This window comes from Apodemus sylvaticus, chromosome 6, assembly GCF_947179515.1.
Source record: "Apodemus sylvaticus chromosome 6, mApoSyl1.1, whole genome shotgun sequence".
Lineage (NCBI taxonomy): Eukaryota > Metazoa > Chordata > Mammalia > Rodentia > Muridae > Apodemus > Apodemus sylvaticus.
The window spans coordinates 38,960,471-38,981,387 of record NC_067477.1 but is presented as its reverse complement, the minus strand read 5'-3'; the positions used below and the strand labels follow the sequence as shown (position 1 = coordinate 38,981,387).

At 45.1% G+C, this 20,917-nt stretch overlaps 1 protein-coding gene across 7 annotated transcripts in view; it reads right to left on the bottom strand.

The window, feature by feature from the left end:
* The window catches only part of Dpf3 (double PHD fingers 3), a 275,541-nt gene that overhangs the window by 142,633 nt on the left and 111,991 nt on the right, over positions 1 to 20,917 (bottom strand). For all 7 annotated transcript variants that reach the window (XR_007978346.1, XR_007978345.1, XM_052185527.1 and 4 more), the window contains exon 2: positions 10,252 to 10,412. Coding sequence is in view for 5 of the 7 variants with exons in the window: in XM_052185527.1 (XP_052041487.1) it covers positions 10,252 to 10,412 (161 nt within the window). In the remaining 2 variants the exon portion in view is untranslated. The remainder of the gene's footprint in view (positions 1 to 10,251; positions 10,413 to 20,917) is intronic.

Sequence of the window (20,917 nt, the reverse complement as noted above, 5' to 3'; positions counted from 1 at the left end):
CCAGGATAGCTTGTTTGACTCAGCAGCACACGCCCTGATACACTGAGCCCTCCTGCAGGGCCCTAGGAGCAATGATGTTCAACTAATTTAACTCCCTTATTCAAATAGACACACATCGAAGCTTACCCAAGATGAAACTGACAACCTGAATATGTCTGCTTATGAGATTAAAGATGTAGTTCAAAAACATGCCCAAGAAACTACCAGGTCCAAATGGGTTCACTGGTAAATACTATAAAACAATACCAATTCTATAGATAAAATCTTCCAGAAAATTGAAAGGGGAAAAAAAACTTCCCCAATTCTTTACATGAAGCATTCTGTGGTGCTCGAACAAGGCACAGCATCACACAATGGCTATGGACCAGTATCTCTTTCAAATAGAGGAAATACAAATAAAACCTTGGTGACATGAAGCCAGGGTCTCAGTCAGGATTTCTATTCCTGAACAAACATCATGACCAAGAAGCAAGTTGGAGAGGAAAGGATTTATTCAGCTTACACTTCCACACTGTTGTTTATCACCAAAGAGGTCAGGACTGGAACTCAAGCAGGTCAGGAAGCAGGAGCTGATGCAGAGGCCATAGAGGGATGTTTCTTACTGGCTTGCTCCCCCTGGTTTGCTCAGCCTTCTCTCTTATAGAACCCAAGACTACCAGCCCAGGGGTGGCATCACTCACAATGGGCCCTCCTGCCTTGATCACTAATTGAAAAAATGCCCCACAGCTGGATCTCATGGAGGCACTTCCCAACTAAAGCTCCTTTCTCTGTGATAACTCCAGCCTGAGTCAAGCTGACACACAAAACCTGCCAAGACAGGAAGTGATATAGCCAGGAAATACGTCATGACGAGTAATGCTGATCCCAGGAACACAGCGTTAGTGTGATGTTGAAAAGCAACCAATGCAACTCACCACATTAACAAGCCGCGTGGAGGGCGGGGGGATCCATGATCTCAATAGACATTTTTAAAAAAGCAAAATCTCATCTGAGGGGATGTAGCAATTGCTCCTCAGTCTGCCCAAAAAGTTTCTCTGAACAAAACGTAAAATCACCAATAGTAAACTTAATAAGTGAGAAGATATGCTTAGAAGACTCCGCAGTGAAAACTGTCCATTTCCCCAGGTGTAACTATAGATTGTAGAAATTAATAGACAGTAAAATCCATGCAGGGATACAAAGGACCTAGGATAGTAAAAATAACTCTGAGAAAAAAAATTTAGAGAAATACATCTTTTTTTTTTTTTTTTTAAAAAGACAGAATCTCACTATGTAGCCCTGGCTGGCCCAGAACTTGATACTTAGACCAGACTGATCTCAAACTCATAGAGATGTGCATGCATCCGCCTCTAAGTACTGGGATTATAGAGTGTGCAAACCATATTCAGTTTAATATCACCTCATTTTAAGGTGCATTGTGAAACTACATAAACAAGTAAAGGCAGCCAAAGAGCAATGGAGCAAAACCTAAAGTCCAAAGGATGACCCACGATGTATGGACATCTAACCTTTGATAAAACTACAAAGAAAATTCAAGAAAAGCTAGTCTTTTCAACAAATTATACTGAAGGAAACATCTGCAAAAATAAACTAGTTCATACTTTGCACTGTACAAATTATAGCACCAAAATAAAATCTAAAATTATAAATTCTAGAAAAAAAAAAGCCTGTACCATTTAGTAGGCAGTAATTTCCCAGGTACACTGCCAAAAGCCCAATTCATAAGAGGACAAAGTAATAAACTGGATTTCACAAAAAGAAAATTTAACCCTTCTGCTTGTTGAAAGAGGTGGTTACGGCAACAAAAATACAAATCAGAGATTGAGAGAAAGCATTTGCAGTGTGTATGTGCGCGTACATGTGTGTTTGTGTGATAAAGGTGCTTACTATGTAAGTCCCCAAATCCAACAATCTTTAAATGGGCAAAAATGTTAAACACCTTAACAGTGAACAGATGTGTAGACCGACCGTGTGATCCTGGGAATAAGAAATGCAGTATCTTTAGCCCTCCTTTTCTGATTCCCTAAGGGTTCTTCCATGCACTAATAAGATCACCACTGACTGGAGGCTTCTGTCTAGCCTCAGACTGGGAGTATCACCAGGGATACCAAACACACAATTATCAGGCTGGAGCTTCCAGCCTGCTCCAGACCTTCAGCCTCTGACCTCTGACCTATGATCTCCACGGCAAGAAAAGGCACTGGGGTCTGAGCAGATCACCAACAATCAGTGTCCTAATCGTCCATGTACACCTAATGAAGGGACCACAGAAACCCACAGGGATGAAGAGCACACAGCAGGTGGGTACACAGAGGAACTAGGTCTGTGACAACTGGAGATACACGCCCCCTCCACGCCCCTGGCCCTGGCACCTCTCTCCCACATAGCTCGTTTTTTAAATAATTGTTTTCCCTTTTATTGTTTATCTATTCTTTGAGAATGTTATACAGTGTGCTTTTATATTATTATTTCCCATCCCCCAACTCTTCCCAGATCCTCCCCCTCCCCCACCCCCACCCTCCCACCCTCCACCCCCCACCCCGCCTTCCCTACACACTCAACTTCATGTTCTTTCTCAAGAAAAGAAGGAAAGCTGGGCAGTGGAGGTGCACACCTTTAATGCCCACACTCGGGAGGCAGAGGCAGGTACGGCTCTGAGTTTGCAGCCAGTCTGGTCTACAGAGTGCATTCCAGGACAGCCAGGGTTACACAGAAAAACCCTGTCTCAAAAGGAGAAGAGAGAGAGAGAGAGAGAGAGAGAGAGAGAGAGAGAGAGAGAGAGAGAGACCACTGAAAAACCATGGAGTCTTATTTGTACTGGTCATCTCCCCTGTCTGAGCAGGGGGCCTGCCCTGGGTGTGGCTAACAGACCCATTCAGTCTGTGGCAGAGGACTGACTCTCCCAGGAGCTATCATCTTCAAAGAACTTCTTGGCCGTAGGTGCGACTCTCTGCCCACTTTCCCGCCCTCCCTCGAGTCTGGCTCGAGCGCGTGCGGGTCTGATGCATGCTATCACAGCCTCTGTGGGTTCACAGGCACATCTTCCCTGTTATGTCTGGAAAATGCTGTTTCCCTTAAAGGTATCTACCACTCCTGGCTTGCAGTCTTTCTGCCATCTCCTCCATCTCCATCCTGGAACCCTTGGCGCATTGTCTAGATGGGGGTCTCTTTGTTGATTACTCATCTACTGCCGGAGGAAGCCTCTGCAGTTAGGGTTGAGCTGAGCACTGATCTGGGTCCCCACCAACTATGTCGCTGTGAGAGCCTTAGTATCCGACAATCACAAATGAATGGAGATGAACAGAGAGAAGGGCCAAGGAGGGCATGTGTGGAGGGAGGTCCCAGCGAGATGGAGATGGCCAAGGTGGTTCCTCTGTAACCAGCTGCAGGTCCAGAGAGAGAAACTGCTTCTCGGAGCTCTGTGAGCCACTCTAGCAAAGACCAAATCTGAAGGGCATCATGGGAGCTCCTAATCTGTATTCAGAGGTCAGAAACACAGTTGACAGCCTGGACTTGTAGTTGGTCCAAAAAATGAGCAGTCTTGGAAAAGTGGACCCTTCACCTGAAGGGTCCAATGATTCTCCAGGTAAAGAGAATGTCAGAGGCTAGTTAAACTATGGACACACAGGGAGCAACTATGAGGAATTAAATGGTTGCCAGTGTGAAGAGAACAATATATCTGTTCTTGAACAGATATGTTGAACATGGATATGGAAAGAACAGTTTGTTTTCAATGTCAAAAAAAGCACATATAAAGATGATCAGTAATACCATTAATTAGGGGAACACAAATTAAAACTATAGTAAGTATCATTATACATCCTCAAGAATGGCCAGATTTCTTCTTGACTGACAATGTGTAGTAATAGCCAAGAGAAAAAGCAATGGAGTCTTCGCACATGGCAGGAGAGAATAATCTCTACTTCGCTTTGGAAAACTTCCTGACAATCGCCTAAAAAGTTAAGCATTCACCTTCTGCACGATCTAGCCATTCAGTGTTTGAGCCACTTGCCCCAGAAGAATTAAAGCACGCATCTATGCAAAGACTTGAACACAAATGTTCATAAAAGCCCTCCTTATTAACAAGCAGAAACTAGAAAGAAGTCCAGACCCTCATCAGCAGGCGAGTGTGCTTAAACGGTGTGACATCCATACATTAGAACACTACCTGGCAAAGGAAGGAGCTGTTACAGATGGATGTTAGCACGTGGACAATGCCAACATCATTATACCAAGTGAAAGAATGTAGACATGGCCACCTCTAGAATGGAGCACATAGACATTGATTCCAGTATAGAAAGAGATCAGTGGTTCTCCCCCAAGAAAAAGGGAGAAGTTATGGAAAGATTAAAAAAAAAAAACTGGGCTAAAGGGACTTTAGGAACTTTGGAGGGTTGTGGATATGCTCATTATTTGGATTGTATTGGTGATCTTATGTGTGCACATATGTCAAATTACACACACACACACACACACACACACAGTTTCTCTGTGTAGTCTTGGCTGTCCTGGAACTAACTCTGTAGACCAGGCTGGCCTCAACTGAGCAATGCACCTGCCTCTGCCTCCTCAGTGCTGGGACTAAAGGTGTGCACTATCACCGCCTAGGGGGCTTTCTTTTTTAACCTTATAGGTCCTTTGCATGCATAGAATGGCTTCCAGTTTTGAGGTTTTATGGGATTCCTGCGTACACAAACCTGTCTGTCTTGTCATCTATTTGTTTCTTGTGCTTTTCCTTTGTTTTGGATTGGGTTGTTTGTTTGTTTGTTTGATTGATTCTGCTATAGTTGTTGTTTTATCTCACTTTATTTTATTATTTTTTAGATGCCTGTTTGTTTTTTAACTAGAGACAGAAAGGATGTGGATTCAGATCAGAGAGGGGGTGGGAAAGGATCTCAGAGGAGTTGTGGGAGAGAAAACCAGAATCAAAATATACTGTGTGCAAACATTCTATTTTTAATAAAAGAAAAATAGAGAAAAAGAATAAAACACAAAAGATACAAGAAACCAAACAGGAAATTGAGATGAACTATTGTAATCAAGAAAGTAAAAAATTTCCCATGAATGAGGCTCATTAGCAGAATCCAATGGAGGAAAATAAAAGAGAAATTATAGAAATTGCTCAATCCAAGGAACTGAAAAACAAAAATGAATAGAATCTGGGGGGCTCCAGAGATGGTTCTGCAGTTAAGAACACCATCACTCTCTAGAAGACCCGGACTGATTCCAAACACCCATGTGGCAGCTCACAACTGTCTAACTCCAATTCTAGGGGATCCAATGCCCTCTACTGGCATCTGCAAGCACTGTACACATGTAGTGTGCTAACATTCATTCAGGCAGAACACCCATACGCATAACAATAAAGGAGCAAAAAGGGCAGCTCTGGAATGGTAACAAGAGATCTAGCATGTGTGCTGTTGATATCCCAAAAGGAAAGTGAATGAGGCTGAAGATAACTGCCAACAAATCTCTCAAACTTGGAGAGAAAAACAAAAACAAAAAAACCAACAGGTCCAAAACTCCAAGTAAGCTTCAAATAGAATACATCTGAACAAATCTGTTCTAAGACACATCAACATTAGACTTTTGAAAAGTAAAAGCAAGGAGAACCCTTGACAACAGTGAAAAGAAACGATGCCTCTCATACAAGGGAGTCATCATGTGACAAGCAGCAGATTTCTCATCACTAACCATCTAAGACATGGCAAGCATTTCAAGTGCCACTCAGAAGAGACTGTAGATTTGTAATTTTATACCTAGCACAAGTATTCCTTGGGAATGAAGGAAAAATCAACATGTTCTCCAATGAAGGAAATCTAACCCTTACCACAGATCTTTAGCATTCTTCAAGTACTGGAAACTGTGTTTGATGATTTGATGAGCTCTTCAGTAGAGAGATAATGTTTAACCTAGCTATTTTATTAGTACCACCATGAGAGGATTTGATGAGATAAAAGGTTAGGTGTGGCTATGAAGAAGTTGTATGAAAGAAATCTTTGCATTGAGGAAAGTTTCCTGTCTTGATTATAGTGTTAGCTACATGTGACTAAATGACAGGATCTCCAAGAAACCCCATAGAAGAGGAGGTAGGGTATAGGAGAGCCAGGAGGGATGGAGGACACAAAGAAAAACTAAGGCCCTCTAAATCAATGAGCAAAGTTCATGTGAACTCACAGACACTGAAGCAGCATTCATAGGGCCTGCTCAGGTCTACACCAGGTCTTCTGCACTTATATTATGGCTTCCAGCTTAGTGTTTTTATGTGAGTACTGTGTGTGTGAATGAGTGGGTCTCTGATTCCTGGGCCTTCTCTTGGGTTCTTTTCCTTCTGTTGGTTTGTCTTGTCCAACTTCAGTGTGATCATTTTTGTCTTTTCTTATTATATACTATTTTGTTATATTTTTGAATGAATGAATGAATGAATGAATGAAAACCCATACACTATGGTAAAGGTCAATAACTGTTACTTATACCTGCTGAGAGCAGGAAAATCAAGGTCTCCAATGGAGTGACACTGGGAATATCAACCACTCCAGGGCAAAACTCATGTTGAGGAGTAGTTGAACAACATATAATAGACTCCACAGTTGTGTGCATGTAAGTGTGTGAGTGTGCATGTGTGTGTGTGTGTGTGTGTGTGTGTGTGTGTGTGTGTATCTTTATTTGATTATAGTTTGTTAGGTTTTTATTATTATTTTGTTTTCTTGGTTTGGGGGCTTTGTTTCTGTCTTGGAGTTTTGTCCATTTTTTGAGAAAAAACTTAAAGATGGCAGGTCAGGGAGGGGGAAAGTATCTGGAAGGACATGAGGGAGGGAAGAATATGATCAAAACATATTTTCATTTTAAAACTGTTTTAAATAATAAGAAAGAAAGAAAGAATGGCAAGAGCTTCTCACACAATTGATTTTACCAATGTCAACTTTCGGTGTGATCTTTGGGGAAAGTGAACAAAACCCAGAAAGATTATTCTCAGTACTGTGTGCAATTCCCAGGAAGTATCCAGTGACTCAACATGAGAAGCTAATTTTAAGAAAAGAAATTCTATGAAACCTCTACACCGAGCAATCCCTAATAAGTAAAACCAAAATGAAACCTGTAAATCCAACATGTAGAAGACTCACTGTCACAACCAACACAGAGGACTATCTGAAGTGACTTTGAGGCACAGTGGCTTGACACCACAACCTAAGGAGGACAAGAGATACAAAGTGCAAAAACAAAGACTGTTAAGTCTGTCCAGTAATCTTACTATAAATAGCCCTGCTGTTACTGTAATACTGATGTGTCTATTGTGAGTTCTGTATGTGATGAAGCAAGGGTGTCCACATCATTAAATCCAGGTTCGGAGGTATATGCACATGTGTTGTGTGTATTTATGCATGCATTTGTGTACACTGTATGTACATGTATGTGGTACATATATACATGCCTGCACTCGTGTGTGTGTGTGTGTGTGTGTGTGTGTGTGTGTGTGTGTGTGTGTGTGTGGTATATGTCTGAGGAAAGGGATATAGAATAAAGATAGTTAAATACAAACTATTTAAAACTGAATTGTCTAGGAAATAGTATGATTCAATAGCATTCCCTTAAAAATATCCTACTTTAAGGATGCTGACTGAAATGTCTGAGGAATCATGACAAACCTAGGAAGCATAGATGGTAGCTTCAGAACATCTATTAAAACAAGAAGCCAGGACTTCTACGAGAAGCAGTTCCATCCAGGTCTAAGACAGGAAGAGCACAAGGTGAGCTAACATCAATTGTCCCCATATCAGGAGGGCAAGGAAGCCATCAGAAGGAACTGAGGCTATTTCCAAAGCCCTTCTGGATGAAGATGGGACAGCGTAAGAATCAGTCAGAATAATGGCTGCCGTGGGTTAAAGTGCATCACACAGGCTTAAGTCTGAGTTCATGATGGCACTGAAAACAACCACATTGATCAACTGTGGACAAGACCAAGGAACTAACTCATTATTCTGAAAACTGGTAAATAAATATAGGGGATGTCATTTATCTCCTGTCAGCTGTACCTCAGAATAACCAAAGTTTTAATGAGGGGATGCTTTTCTTTCCAGAAGCTGTAGAGCTAATAAATGAAAAACAACCATGGCCTCTAATGAAATGCCACATTGGTTTTGTGTTTGGTTGGTTTGTGGGGATTTCTTTTTGCAACTCTCTAATGGAATAAGAATCTGGATAGTTATCACAGAGGGCTGGTAACGTGAGTGAAGAGAGATAACCAGACTGCATGAGCCTCTTGGTAAAAGCCCAAACTACCATCTATACTGCTCTTGCCAGAGAGAGAGAGAGAGAGAGAGAGAGAGAGAGAGAGAGAGAGAGAGAGAGAGCCTGAATAGTCTCTAGACCTAATTACCAATTCACAGCAATAACACCATGGGGATGCAATCAGCAAATCCGAGCTCTGGGAAACCCTACAGTGCAAACAACCCAGTTTCTTCAACAAATAACATACAAGGGGCAAAGAGTCTCAGCAAAGCCTGCAGATTTCTAAGAGCCGTGTCACAGTTGCAATGCAGGAATCCTGTCCGGACCCTGGCTTATGCTAGAGGTAGCAGGAGATACGAATGTTGACCATTTGATTAGACAGTGATCCTGGGCTGGCCTGGTCTTCTCCTTTGCCATTTCAGGCAGAAGCTCGTCCCGTGTCCTAGGCTAGCCTCAAACTTACAATCCTCTTGTCTCAGCTTCCTAACTATTGTGCTTTCAGACCTGTCCCATGGCACCCAACTGGTTTGACATTCTAAGTCCAGAGTATTTATACGTGAAATGATTCCCTACCAGACAGACTTCAAAGTCATTCGGAGTCAGGGAGAAAGGAAAAAGCTAACTGTGGATGAGACAGTCGACCATGGGTTGCCTGTTGTGGAGCTTGGCTGGAAGGATTCTGACTTTTCTTTGCCATTACCTGAATTTTACATAAATATTAAACTTTTCAAAACAACAGAAAAGGTTTGCTATACTCATAGAGAGGCAGGAGTGGCAGCAAAGGGGTTTACAAAGACGACTTGGTCAGCAATGTGCTTACCATGAAAGTATAGAACCTAGTTCAATCCCTAGAACCCATATAAATAAATGCATGCACTTTTAATCCCAGTGCCAGGGGTATGGGGGAACAGGCAGATCCCTGGGGCTCACTGGACAGACAGCCAAGCTAAATCAGTGAGCTCCTGGTAAAAGTGAAAAACCCTGCTTCATAAAACAAGATGAAAGCCGGGGGGTGGTGGTGGCGCACGCCTGAAATCTCAGCACTCTGGGAGGCAAAGGCAGGCAGATTTCTGAGTTTGAGGCCAGCCTGGTCTACAGAGTGAGTTCCAGGACAGCCAGGGCTACACAGAGAAACCCTGTCTCCAAAAAAACAAATCCAAAAAGCAAAAAAAAAAAAACCAAAAACAAAAAAAACCCAAGATAACAAGATGAAGAACAACTAATTAAAGAAGATATTTGCATGCACACACGTAACACACACACATACACACACATGCACCCTACACACACATAGAAACAGGTATATACACATACATGTACATGCACACATATGCATGCACACACACATGCATGCACACATGGAAATAGGTATTTACACATACATGTGCACATACACATGCACCACACACATGCATGCACACATGGAAACAGGTATATACACATGCATGTGAATGTACATACATGCATACACACATAAACACACCCATTCTAACATAAATAAATATGACCACAGATAAGTGCATCTCTAGAGCTAGCTGTCTCCCTAATCTATTCCATTGGTTTTTATTCTATTCTTAGAAGCCTAGAAGTTTAGAATCACAGTCATAACAACAATAATACCCAGCATTTTAGAGCATATAGTATGTTGAGTTGTTTATAGATATTTTCATTTAATCTTGATAAACTCCGTGTAGTAAATACTGAGATTATCCACATTTCACAGATGACAAGCCGCAGGGACAGAGTTCTGATGACAAAACTAAGCCTTACCCCCAGCTAAACACACTTACAGATTTTAGCCAACACCCAAGGGTGGAAAATGAAGACTGCTTTCATTGGACTTTTTTGAGATAAATACCACACATCATCTTTGTCTGGTCCCTTGGATAAACTGTATACACAGCTAAACGAGTATAACTTATCTAACGCCCAACCCGGCCCAGCTGTGTGGACTCCCAGACACAATAGTACTCCTTCCTCCACGCTGGAGCCCCTGTGCATGCTGGGAGTGGCATGACATACCTGGGCCTCGGTGCCTCTTCTCCATCCAGATGTAGCAGTTGTTCTGGGCCACCCCAGTCTGCGAGTCCAAGAAGGGGAGCCGCACGCTACGCTCTGCACACAGCCTCGAGTTGTAGCTCCGACAGTGCTCAATGGCTTCCTTGTAGAACTGGTCCCCAAGCCTACAGGAGACAGAGAGCAATGGGGTGAGACCAGAGAAGTAGAAACAACCAGAGGGAAGCGCCCCCTACCGGCTCTCCAGGAAGAAGCTGCATTTAACAAGAGTCCTATTAAGGGACAAAATACAAATTGTCATCAAATCTCCACTAGACTCCATTTCCTGTCCTAAATCTACCAGGTCACTTAGAGATGCCTTTAAAATGGGCCCCAAAGAACAAACCACTAATAAACATGACCAGCCTTGTCCTAGGATGCTAAGATGTCCCTAGAGGTGGCACATTATAAAGCAATGTTCTGCTTAGGACTTAGAGCATCCAGCTGCCAGACTCCCCTCTTGTAGCATCCCCCACAGTTTGTTCTCAGAAGTTTCAAAACACACCCAGATTCCCATTATGATGGAGAATTTAGAATAAAGCATTTAGGATAAAGACTACACGGGCAGAGGGGATGTCCTATGGAGGTACAGTCATTCATTGTAAGAAACATGTGATGAAGGATACATGTAGATCTTCTAAACCCACAGATTAAGATAATTAACTTTCTCTAGTCAAAAACCAAGCAAGAGGGGCATTTAGAATAATGTGTGACCCCCCCCCACCTTCCCCTGGAAACTGCTGAGGGATGCTATGGAAGGAGGAGTCACTGTCTTTAATCACATGCCTACCGAAGTGAGTCCACTAGGCCCCAGTGCAGTGCCCCACACCCATGGTCGCACAACCCTGGTTAAACACAGTAAGTCACAGAACAAAGAGACATGATTGTGAGACTGGAACTTGTATATGGAAGGCTGATGAGAGTAAGCAAGCTACAAGACAGATGGTAGTGGGTAAGAGAGATGAGAATGCATCGTGATATAAAACTGTCAAAGACTAATAGTGAGGCCAGGAAGAAGACTCAGATGTTAAGAGCACTGCTCTTCCAGGGGACCTGAGTTTGGTCCCTAGTATCCAGGTCAGGCAGCTCAAAATCACCTATAACTTCAACTCCAGGGGATTTAATGTCTGCTTCTGGTCTCTACAGGCATGCACATGCATGTGGCATAAACACAGATACACACACATAAAATAATAATAATAATAATAATAATAATTAGATCCCAAAGCAAGTCAATGCCCAAAGTTGAACCCACAATAAAAAAATTATCCTAATTTGCAGGGTGGTGATCTGATTCAAACAGTCAATTTTATGTCTGTGAACCATTGGTATTCTTGGACAAGTGATGATGATCTTACTCACTAAATATAATGTCAAGGCAAAAAAAAAAAAAACATGACAATGATATAATTGAGCAGATAAAAAAAAACAGTGAAAGCAAATAACTAACACATAAAAAAAAACATAAGCCCATCTAGGACAAGAGCTAATTAAGAAACCCAACTACAACAGCATAACCTCTGGCAGGCAAACTTGAGCCTTGTGCATGGAGAGGCATGGAGGCAGGAAGAGGAAGGACATGCAGGAAGAGGAGGGACATGGAGGCAGGAAGAGGAGGGACATGGGCATGGAGGCAGGAAGAGGAGGGGCCACAAAGATTGTGAGGGCAAATTGGAAAACTGAGTAAGTCATTTGAAGCACTGTTATAAATGTCTGCCCCATTTCCTCTGACCAGTTCCTTCTTCCTAGAGGTTGTCCAGCTACCAAAATATATCACCACTTGTGGACCAAGTGCCCAAACTCAGGACCCATGGGGAATATCTACACTCAAACCATAACTGGATACAAGAGTTCTTATGTTGTCTGACACTACCATCCATTTCCAGAATTCTTCATTCCTAAATGCAGAGCTAAACAAGCATTAGACAGCATTCCTCCCCTTTCCCCCAGTCCTGCCTACCATTGTCTGCCTCTGTCATTTCGACTATCCAAGTACTTCAATAGGATTTGGATCTTTTGAGGACAGCATATTCTAGATTCACTGACGCTGTAATATACATCAGAATGCCCTTCTGTTTTAGACTATTTCTATATCCCACACTCTGCTTATAGGTTCACTGGTCAATGAGGACCTGGACTACTTTTATGCTTCAGTCACTGTGAATGTAAATATACTCTCTATGGAAATACATCCCAATACCCGGCAGACATACAGGTACAAATATGGAGGCAATACTTTCAATTATTTTGAGTTCAGGCCCAAGAGTGGATTTGATGGACCATATGGAAAGTCTACTTTGCTTTATTTTCTTTCTTCTTTTTTTTTTTTTAACTATTTTACTGTTGTTCACAGTGGCTGGGCCATTTCACAATCCCAGCAGTAGCACACAGGTTTCTAATCACAGCATATCCCATACTGTTTTTTAGAAGCCAAGGGTTTTTGTTTCTGTTTTGTTTTTTTTTTTTAAGTCAATGGGTCAGATTCTACTAAAGATTTATCATTACCATTCCTAGTGTGTGAGTGTGGGGGGCAGGGCACTGTGTGGAGGTCAGAGGTCAACTTTGTAGAAGCAGCTCTGTCCCTCCAACAAGAATGGAATTGAGGTGAGCTGGGCTTGCTCAGAAATCCCCTTTATCCACTGGGTCATCTCACCAGCCCCCAACCAAAGGATTTAAAACAAACATCTTACAGTTGGAGGATACAGCCATGGGAGGTTTCATTTGCTGTCATTTAATTGTGAGCAAACCTCTGTGAGACAAACAAGGCTCGTCCCGCTCTTCACCTCTGAAGATCCTGGTGCTCACACAGAAGGGCTAGCCGGCACAGAAGGAGTCCTGGCAGTCACAAAGCCAAACTACCATCAAATCCTAATAACCACACAGCTGGAAATGAACTGGGGAGGGGAGCTGAAAGCCTATTAAAACGCTATAAAACGGAATAGCACATAATCCGATGTAATCAAAGATACTAACAAGGACCGTGAGATTGATCAAAAGTGAAGAACATTTCAACGAAGGGTTTGCCTGTGTCATACCAGCCTGAGTGTCTCCACCAGCTAAGGCCAAGCACGTCAGAGGAACAGAAGCTTTTACAGGAAGTGCAACCTATGCAAGGTGATACAGCCTGGCCAGTCTCCAGCTGCAACCACCCACGCCATAGTGATGGGAACTGATCGGAATACAAGAGGGCGAGGTTTCCCATAGCCCATTGTTTTAAACAAGATCTCACCATGTGGCTCATGTTCCTACCTCAGCCTCCCAAGGGCCTAGACTACAGGTGTGCACCACCACCAATCCAGGCTCATCCCAGGGGGGGTTGGGGACATAAAATCAAGTCCAAAAAGTGCAGTAAAATTCATCTCCTGGAAGAAATGGGCTTTTCCTTCTTCCAGATGGACTTCTGGAAGCCAGTACCAAAGAAACACACAGTGAGACTTCAAGGTGAACTTCCCTGCTCACCTCCAACAGCTTTGGTCCACACAAGAGGAACAAGAAAGCGAACTTACTAAGAACAAATAGTGAAGTTGGCCAGTGTCTGTACCTCACACTGAATGGAGAAGACAGACGGGAAAAAAGCCGTGACCTGGCGCAGTCTTAACCTTACGTGCTCTCCACACTGAGTATGCAGTGTCCATACTAACAGACGTGCTGGGGGAAAGGTGGATTTTCAAAAGTGAAACCTTTGTATGAATGAAACTTCTGATAAATATCAAATACTGAGTAGTGTCAGAGTTCTCGCCTCCCACCTTTACATGGGTTCCAGGGATTGAACTCAGGCCACAGGGTTTGTACAGCAGACACCTCTAACCCACTGTGCTAAAGACTGGAGCCGCACACAGTGACATCCCACAGCCTCCGGACCATCATCTATTTCCAGGGAAGTCACTTTTAAACAAACTGGGCACTGGCAGTGATTTGAAAACAAAAGTTAAAAGCCTATTTTTGAAGATATGGGAGGAGGAAAAGAGACTTCAACCTCCTGGATAAATCTAAGGGACGCTTCTCCAAAAGTTAATTAGCCAAAATCTTAACAGAGCTTTCTGCACGCATTAAGAGAAAATCAATGGTCAGGTCTGCCAAACCTGTGGAAAGCAATTTAAGCAGAAGAGAGGACAAATGTCCTTTCCAATAAATAAATAAATAAATAAGTCCCAGAAGGAAAGGATCCCACCCCATGGGTGACATTTGCATTAAAGTCATGGGGGGGGGGGGGGGCAGAAGGAACAGGGACAGGCTGGCAGCAAATGACTCATTTTGTGGAGTTGTGACCAGCATGCCCCAGGCTGGAGCAGGCACGGACCAGCCTCGGCCATCACCTGTCTTTACCAGGCCACGGGGGCTAGATTACCAAGGCATGATTGATGTCTGGAGCCAGAGGAAGCTGGCACCAGGCAGGTTAGAGTGATGTCCTCATCAAGAACTGACCCCAGGCCACTAAAGGCTGCAATCAGAAACAGAAAGGCAAGAAGTCGCTATGCTCTGAAAAGCCTTCTAGTTTGGAACACCAGCTGTCGGGCTCTAAAGGGCTTTGTGAGGGGTGGGAGGTCCCTTTCAGGTCACAAATGGACAGAGCTCTGAAAACTGGATGGTCCTGTTAAGACAGGCCTAGGGACCTTTCTTGAGCTCGTCTGTGGGGAGATGAAGTCCAGGACCTGAAGGACCCTCTGCTCCTCATCCAACCTCCTATTCCAGAGAACTCGGTTACTGCCCCGAGATATGCTCAGGTCCAACCCTCCAGGCAGACACTCATCCTGATTGTCCCACAGGTTCTGTGGCACCAATGTTGGGATCGGCAGGAGGAGACAGCTCCAGAAAGACCACACCAGGCCAAACAGTTCCACATGAGGTTTACTGAGCAGGGAAAGGGCAAGGGTGGTGACAGAAAGAGAAGAGGAGAAGGGCGGGTTCTTCTTATACACACACGGATGGTGGTCACAGGTAAAGGTGAACCCAATAGATTCTAGGAATATGGTGGCTGTTGCCTTGGCAACAGGTGTACAGAACACACTGTCGCCTATGTAATGTCACAGGTTTCAGAGGTCCTGGTACCAACCTAAGGACATGTGTCACGTCATACTTCAAATCCATGCCCATCCAGGCATGATGGAGCATGCCTACAATCCCAGTATCTATGCAATGGAAGCAAGAGGATTACCAATTCAAGGCCACCCTGTGGACACAGCCCATCTCTGTGTCCAGTAGGGGGAGAGGGAGAGACTGTCCAAAAAGCAAATTCCTCATCTTCTGCCAAGAGCTTCTTCCCTCCCCAGCTCTCATTCTTCAATGGGGGGGGGGGAGCAAAGAGGGGGTCACTACTCCCCACACACGTAGCCGCCTGCCCAAGGCCCAACCCCTGCCCTCACCCCATCTGGCACTGAGTTGTGTCACTTTCCAGTGTTCTTGTCTATTCTCTTGTCATGTGGCCTCAGGTCCCCTCTTGCTGTTACAGGACAACCTTGGCCTACTGTTTGTGCCTGTAAACAGAGATAAGCAGGGCTTGAGCAGCACTGGCCAGAGACACTTTTGATCCCTCCTTCCTCCCAGCTTCCACCCTCTGTGTGCCTCTGCCCAGGCCCCCCCAGTCTCACCCACCCGCCTTTCCCAGCCACCCACAAACACGCATGAAACTCACCTCCAGAACGCTAACACCCTGCTCTTTGCATGTTAGCACGTGTAACTGTGGCATGGGAAGCTCTGTTCTCACTTAGCTTTGGATAAGCCCTCGAAAGCTACAGACAGTTTTTGACAAGGGAAGGGAGCCATTTTCAGGCCCTTGGTGTTGTACTGCTCATAGAACTCAGCCCTTGAAAGAAAAGCTAACCGCTAGGTCAAACTGAATTATGTCACCCCACATGCAGAAAAAAGCTAACGCCCTGACCCGCAGATTGATGGTATCTGGATATAGAACCATGGAGCGAGCCTTTAGAAGTAATTAGGTCGTGAGGGTGGTGCCTGAAGAATGAGTGAGGATTAAGGAAATAACAAAAGGAGATAATAGTACAAAAGACCTGAGTTCGATCCCCAGAACCTGCATTTAAAAATGCTGGGCACAGTGGCACATGCTTCTAATCCCAAGTAAAAGTAGGCAAGGCAGAAATTCAAAGTCACGCTAAGTCTCAGGACAAGTCTAAGGCCAGCCTGGGATGCATGAGACCCCGCCTTAAAAATGAAAAATTAAATATTCATCCCCATATATACACACTTGAGGACACATACGAGAAGGCCATCACACTTAATAAGCCAGGAAAAGAGCCCTATTGGAAACTTGACCTGGCTGGCACCCTGATCTTCAACTTGAAACCTACAGAACGAAGAAATAAATGTCGCTTGAGCTATTCAGTCTCTGGTATTTTGTTACAACAGGAAGAACAGCCAGTGAATGCTGCCTCAACTAGAAAAAGCTACTGGGGTGGGAGAGAGAGAGAGATTCCAAAACCCTTTCTCCCCAATCATTTTCTTACATCTAAAACATCAATACTATCACTGTGTCAATTTAAACCTAATTCAATGTTTAGCATGTCTTCCCTGACTTGTTGAGGGATGGGGTTCACTGGACTGTGAACCCCAAGAGAACAGAGACTGTATTGATGGGGCCTCAGCACACAGCTGCTCATGTTGAGCAATGAATGACGACCGGCTCCCAGGGACCACCGGCTCCAGGGTGAAGGAGGAGACCTGAATCGGGGAGGCCAGCATCCTGGACTTGAGCCTAAGGCATTCCCAGCATCCAGCACAGAACCTGGTACATAGTTCATATCCAGGAAGTTGTGCTGTGTCGGATCTGACCATCCCGTTCCCACTGGCCCAGGGGAGGAGCCACAACCCATCTACTCCAAACAAACGCTTAGTCCTCAGTGTTAGATGCATACGGACGTCTGCCGCTTAGAGGCTTGTCCACTCATGCTTGAGCGGGGAAAGCAAGACTCTGTCTACAGCCACTCTGTTAGTGCTCATCACCCAGTGCCTGGCTTAACTGCAGCCGTCCCTGCCTGAAATCATCACCTCTCACCTCTCGCCCATCCTGGCAAAGAGAAGTCTTCCTCAGCCCTTCTTTTAGCCCTTTTCCCCTTGGTACAGAATTCAGCGTGGCTTCCAGTGATGCTCCGCCTCAGCCAGGCTGTCGAGACTCTGAGAGTGCGGGTGTATGAGAAGCTGGGTATCAGGCAAGCCTGCCCAGTTTTGCACTGCTTACAGGCTCCCCGGCCCTGTGCCCACCCTGCGGTGCACTCACAGTATTCTGTAGGCCTGCAGAAGGACTTAATAGGCTAGAACCCAGGACACAGAGGCAGGAATACCTACAATCCAGTCTCTCCTACCTCCTCTCCTTGAAGCACAATCTGTTTTCTACCACTCTGTGGCAATGACTCTGCCCGAGTAGGCTGGCTAGGCCTCTGCATGTGTCATCCCGCATGGAACCATCACTATGACAGTGGATTTGATGTGCTCAGAAACCCCAGCTGACCCAAGCTGAACCTCTGACGTTGGAGAACAAGGCACCTGGGGTATGATACAGTAGGACCCCTCCCTCCAAGAGCACCTACTCTAAGTACCAGAGGCCCCACCCAGAAACATGTCGGTCTGTCCCAAAGCGCAGGACAGAGAATCTGCCACACAGTTGATAGATGAGTGAGTGTTTAGATAGAAGAAACGATCAATCAGCGTTAATCTTCATCTGACAATTTCTCTGCACGCAAGCAGCAGAGGGCCTTGTCCATGGGCCCAACATAAATACTCGTGTCCTCCCAGCCACAGTTTGGGTAATCTGAATAGGTTCGAGGCTAGCAGAAATCCTCCCTCTTCTAGGAAGGGTCCCAGGTTATCCTGCCCAAAGCACCCAAGCTCCACATCTACAAGTCCACTGTGTTTTCCCGCTCTTTGCTGCCTTCCTCGCCTCATTCCCACCCAGTCAGACTGTGGGTGTCTTGAAGATGGGGCCAGAGGGTTGTATTCTTGCCTGTTCCCAAACCACACACATCAATTCAGTGTGAACGTCCGGTTGGAATGTCTATCAAAAGTCTATCAGAGATGGCTGGCTCAGCCGGGAGGTAAAGTTGCACACCTTTAATCCCTGCACTCAGTGGGGGAAGGAGCAGGCAGATCTCTGAGTTCAAGGCCAGCCTGGTCTACAGAGTGAGTTCCAGGACAGCCAGGGATACAGAGAAGCCCTGTCTTGGGGGGGGGGGGCGGAAGGAAGGAAGAAAGGAAAAAGAAAAGAAACCAAACAAAACCAAAAGATAAAAAAATACAAAGCTAACCCACCAAGGCCAGTATGTCCAGCCCCCTCTTCCTCATCTTGTGAAACCTTGGTGCCTGCCTCATCTGCTCAGCCCCTAGAGACCAAACATTCTTAAAACTTGACTACAATTATACACTAGCCATCAGCAGTAGACTGTGAGGTTGAGCTCCCACCAAGGGAATGAGACATGCTTGCAAGGCTGTGTTAGGGTACAAAAGTTAAGTGAGATCCACTCCCTGGTTGCTCACCTAGTTCGGGCCACTGCGTGACCTTTGCCAAAGTAAATTACCTTACCAAGCCCCTGTTCCTGTGTCTCTGCGCCATACCACCCATAGTCTAACTCATGTCTTCCAAGGCAGACCATTCCTTGATGGAAGTGCCACAGTTGGGAGGAATGCAGAAGTCTGAGCACGGGGTGGGTCAGAGGTCACCTGGCTTCTCCAGACACAGGAGCAGACATCTGAGAACAAACATCCAAGCCAGGCAGTGGTGGCACATGCCTGTAATCCCAGCACTCTGGGAGGCAGAGGCAGGCGGATTTCTAAGTTTGAGGCCAGCCTGGTCTACAGAGTGAGTTCCAGGACAGCCAGGGATACACAGAGAAACCCTGTCTTAAAAAACCAAAAACCAAATCCAAAAACAAACAAAAAAACACAACCAAACATCCTACAAGATCAAAACCCCGCTGTTTTTTCCCTTGTACTAAAAGGGAGAGGGGGGAGGGTCACCTTAGCTCTGCAAGTTCCTTTCTTCACCAGAAATCCAAACTGCTCTGCAGGAAGTCACAGAACTTCGGAGGTCCTCCGGTGTCTCATTGCCAAAACAAACAACAACAACAAACAAACAAACAGACCAAAGCAGTAAAGGAAGGAGACAGGTGCGGCTTGCTCTGGCTTACAGGTAGAGAAGTCCCTCAACCACAGGGAAGCCCCGGAGGCAGGTGTGTCTGGCTGCTGCTCCTATTGAGCACACAGTAAGGAGGCAGAGAGGGATGAATGTCTGTCCCAGCTCAGCTGTCTCATCCTTTTGATGTCTGGATCCTCCTCGACCACAGAACGGCACTACCCATATAGAAGAAGTCTTCTCTATTAACCCCATCAGTAAAATCCCCCCACACACACCTAGAAGCTTGTCACCTAGGCGATGCTAGATATGGTCAGGTTGACAGTCCATGTTCCTCACTAGAACTCTCTTTCTCCAAGCCTCAGAAGCTGACTGTACCTCATGCAGACATCAGACTCGCCCAGAAGACATAGATCACCTCCACGTAACAGGAAATGTCCCTTTCACAGGGGTCTCCCAAGAGCATCGGGAAACACAGATATTCACAGTATGATTCAGAACAGTGGCAAAATGACAGTTGTGAAGCAGCAATGAGCAGTTATGGTTGGGGGGGGGAGGGGAGTCACCACAACATGAGGAACTGTATTAAAGGGTCACAGCACTAGGAAGGTTGAGAACCACTGCTCTAAGCAATGACTTTCAAACTAGGGTTTGTAAAAGAGGCTGATAGGTAGTTTAAGGTTAGGAGACTGGTTCTGATTCTGACTGGAGGTTTGGAATGAGGTCCACACAGGTCAGTCCAGTCTTCACCCCCAGGTGCTCAGTGCTGAAAGGTGCACCCCCATGTCTCTCAGAAAAGGGCAAGAACTCTTTGGACGCTGTTTTAATGGCCGAGCTGAGGGGCTCTAACTCAGCTGGCTTAGCTCCCACTGGAAATCCTCAGAAAGCTACATCAATTAAAATGACAGCCCTGACCTGTCACAGGCCAATCCCCCAGAAGTCCTTGTCCCTCGCAAATGTCCAAGAGGCCTACTCAAGGCCTATGTCTGGGATAAACACTGACATTCTCATTCATTCAGCCTGCGGCTCTGATCTTCATAATGGCCCTGAACAGGCACACTTGGGGACAAGGGTGACCCTTGTTGAAAGCCACATTAGATGAAGGAATGTGAACCCTAAAACTCATTGTGATTTCAATGCCATTCAGCGGATGTTCAGGCCCACTAGACCTAATAAATCCCTCCTCCTGTGGTGGAGACTTTCCAGGGAGTTATTATGCAAAGCTGCCTAAGACGGAATTTATATTGAGCCTGGCCATGATTTCTGAGCTGCTGCTGGATGTTCTGATGACATACGCATCTCGGGGTTGAAGTCAAGGGGCTGCCAAGGGCAGGAGCCTGGAGGCAATCTGATTCCTTCCAGTAAATAATGGGAGCGGGAGGGAGAGAGGTACTCTGGGAAGGATGGAACCTAGCTTCCCTTGTACCCAAGGTTTACCTAGATGTGACAAAATACATCTCTCCTTGGAGGGTTAAGGAATGTATAGAAAGAAGGTCACCAACTTCCAAAAGTCACACAGCAGCAGCAATAGCCACTTTATGTAGGGTGACTCAT